This window comes from Nuphar pumila, chromosome 13, assembly GCF_984573655.1.
Source record: "Nuphar pumila chromosome 13, dmNupPumi1.hap1.1, whole genome shotgun sequence".
NCBI lineage: Eukaryota > Viridiplantae > Streptophyta > Magnoliopsida > Nymphaeales > Nymphaeaceae > Nuphar > Nuphar pumila.
The window spans coordinates 26,297,043-26,300,727 of NC_143261.1; the positions used below are offsets into that span (position 1 = coordinate 26,297,043).

Sequence of the window (3,685 nt, forward strand, 5' to 3'; positions counted from 1 at the left end):
GAAAAAAAAAAAATGAACCAGGTTTACCAATCCAATAAGAATTCTCATACAGTATACTACCCCCACCCAAAACTAATATTATAGCTGTATGATGACTGCATGATAACCAATCAATATGCCATATATGACAAAAACTTTAAATCTATGTTAGACCTGCATATGATTGAATGAGAACGAAAAACAAAAAAAAATGAACCAGGTTTACCAATCCAATAAGAATTCTCATACAGTATACTACCCCCACCCAAAACTGTTTGCATGTGATGCAGACCCCCTCTTTTTGTAACATGTTAAGATTAGAAGAAAACAAGTTGAAACATGCTCCAAGTAGATGAAAATTAAAATCCACGCAAACTGATCAAAACCCATCTTAGTGAATAAAGTCCAAACAAGATAGCACAAGAATCAACAATTCAAGCAGATAACAAGAATGAAACACTGACAAAAACTCTTAAACAAACAAACATCAGATCTGTTCTAGTCCTGAATAGGAAGAAAATATGAAACCAACACCAACTGAGTGCAAAATTCAACCATGTTTCCAAAATTCAACAAGACCTCTCATCCAAACCCCAACATTAAATCAAGCAAACGATCCAACAGAAAGTTGGCAACTAATGAACACAAACATGAAAGTCAACGAACCCAAAATTCCCAAGCAGATAATCAAGAATGCAGACAGAAACAAAGATTGCTAAAAAAGATGATGAAACCTTTTTAATCCAGGGGGACGACTAAATCAACAGCAATCACACATGACATTGAACAAGGTTTACAAAGCAACAAAGTTCATTCACATGAAATCCGAAAAATCTAAATCAGCAAAGATCAACAACAAAGATGCAAACAAGAAAGCAAAGAACCAACAATTTACATATAGATACTCAACAATGCACTATGCACCAGCATTCATAAACAAGCACCACAAAACGGCTTCCAGTTGCAGGAAGTGACCAAACGAACAGCCACCACAAAAAGGCTTCCAGTTCAACAAGGTTTACTAAAGCCACAAGAACCACCCATCAAAAAACCCACTACACGAATAAAATACAAACAATAAATTAAAAGAACCAAAAATTCCGAGATAGATACTCAACAATTTGACACCAACATCAACTCTATCAGAGAAAATACTAGTAGCCACTAACATAAAAGCCTAAAGCCAAATATGAGGCCACAGCAAGGACAAAGAAACCAAGAATTAACAGAATGTTTAACTAAAGAATTCCCCGAAAATCAGCAATCAAGCTAACAACTCGAAAAAACAACCATATGAACAAAATGAAAGCAAGAAAGCAAGAAGGCATTAACGGAATTTACTGAAACGATCATTAAGAATTCACAGAAACATAGACTCGTCACGTAGTATGCCAAACCCATTGAACACATATATAAGAAAAGAGGGAAACCAAGTTCTTTCAACAATCGACAGAGAAGCATCGTATAGATTCTACACGGACATAATTAAGCGAACTCCACATCATGAAATTCCTCACATTCCAAATCCCCACACACCCAAATTCATCCAAGAAACAAAAACCCTAACCCAAATACACCTCATACCCTTCCTTCGTCTTCACGGGTTCCGTGGGGATCTTCACGTACTCATCGTGGCCGGCGATCTCGTCGTCGTCGTGAGAGTGGAAATCACACCCGTTGTTCATCAACGACCAGGCGAGGTACATGGTGGAGGCGACGAGGGCGCCGCAGGCAGCGCCGAAGAGCAGAGACATCACCACGCTGAGGATGTCTCTGGCGCGGTCACGGAGCGAGCTCCTCACGTCGAAGCTTTCCGGCTTCTCGGGGACGACGAATTCCTGGCTCTTCACGGTGGCGACCGAAGGGAGGATATCGGCAGAGCGGGAGAGGGCGAAACCGTCAAATTCGCCGCGGCGAAGGGAGAACTCCGATGGGTCATCGAGGAATCGGAAGGAGGGGAAGACGAGGGTGTCGAGGGGTTGGAATTGGAGGGAGTCCTCCTGCCTTGGGGAGGAGGAAAGGGAGTAGGAGAAGGAGATGAGGAAGGTTCTGCAAGGATGGAAATGGATGCCAGGCCTCCCTTGGGCTCCCATGAGGAAACCCGTCAAGGAAATGAAGAGGATTTTGGGGAGGAGATTGATGGTCGCCATAAGAGTTGCAGGAGAGAGAGAGAGAGAGAGAAAAGTGGACCATGGTTAGTTTTTAACCCACTCCCGACAAGGGCAAAAAGACCAGAATGCCACATTCTTTTCTGTCATTTTTTCTTTTTTTTTGGAAGAAGTTTAATACGGTGGGAAGAAGCTTATGGACCCAAAGTTTTCGAGAAATTGACATATTTAGGCGCCTTCGTATGTGATAAAAAAAAATTAGATGCTTTAATTTTCAGATATTTAAGATAAATGCCTACTTCTCAATGAGATTGCTTATGTGTCTGTTTGAGTTACCTTTATATCCCCTTAACTCTAGTTAACTCCTTCAAATCATACTTTTGAAATTTCTCTTTCTAACAACCCAGGTGGTATCCCATGTGGTAAGCGGGTCCTTTGTCAAGCTGAAGGCCCAGGATCGAACCCCGATAACACATGGAACTGCTGTTGCTTTTACACGGTTGGGTCTGGTAAGGCTGGGTGGTCGTGTCCCAAACCCAGAGGTTACATTACAGAGAGGCGGACCCGTTAGTGACCCGGTTCTCGGTGAGGGTTCCTTCATCATAAAAAAAAACAAATCATTTACCCATCTTTAAATTGTTCAATGTCACATTTTTAGCTCTTTATTTTTGCTGCTACAGTTAGGACTGGATAATGGCCTGTGAGTAGCCCGACCTAGGCCTAGCTTTCAGAAAAAAAATGCCTGACCTGACAAAATCTTGGGTTGGTCCAGGCCAACTCGCAGATTAACAGGCTAAACCATGAGCCATATATATATATATATATATATATATATATATATATATATATTAAAAAATGAATTATTTTTATTTATTTATTTTTAAAATTTTTGAAAATTTTACTAAAAATTGTATATGCATTTAAGAGAATGAATTCTAAATATGGTGAATATAAGATGGCTTGTAACCTGGCCCGGCCCGAATAAGGCCGATGGGCCAACTGGGCAGACCACAGCCTGACCCAATCGGTCAACAGGTCAGGTTTGACCAAGCACAGCCCATCAACGGCTCAGTCAAGCCCATTTGAGCAGTTTTATGAAAACAGTTTTCTTAAATGTTTGAAAACTGGGGCTAGTAGTAAATTTACCATGCATTAGACCTATATCTAAAATTTCTATTTTATGGGGGTTTGTGTTACAATGACACCAATTAGGGGTGGGCATCGGGCCTGGCCCCGTCAAAGGTTCGGCTCATTTACTATCGGGCTCCATTTTGGTCCTATTTTTAATGGGCTCAGGTTTGAGGAGAGGCTCATGGCCCGGCCCATTGGCCCAACTGGTCAATGTGAAGCTGTCAGGCCCAAATAAGACGATTCCTACACAAAATAATCCTAACAAACTATGTGTGCAGTTAATGTGATTTGGTGTAATTAATTATCTCTCTTAAAATTAGTGCAATTAATTAGGTAATTAACAAGTTTCCATGTACCCAAGTTACTATGTGATTTTTAGTTTTCATAAAAAAATAATTTTATTTTTTATAACTCAGGCCCATTGGGCCGACCCGCTAATGGACCGGGCTGAGTTTGAGCCCGGTTTC

General features: G+C 40.8%; 1 protein-coding gene across 1 annotated transcript; it reads right to left on the reverse strand.

Moving 5' to 3' along the window:
- Nucleotides 1-1,541: 1,541 nt before the first annotated feature.
- On the reverse strand, nucleotides 1,542-2,129 carry LOC149818154 (uncharacterized). Its single transcript, XM_089986160.1, has one exon. It carries the CDS (start codon nucleotides 2,127-2,129, stop codon nucleotides 1,542-1,544), a length of 588 nt encoding a protein of 195 aa, XP_089842286.1.
- Between the last annotated feature and the right edge of the window lie 1,556 nt (nucleotides 2,130-3,685).

Bases quoted from the DNA above. Each gene is read 5' to 3' on its own strand.
- LOC149818154 (XM_089986160.1), bottom strand. From the start codon at position 2,129: ATGGCGACCATCAATCTCCTCCCCAAAATCCTCTTCATTTCCTTGACG.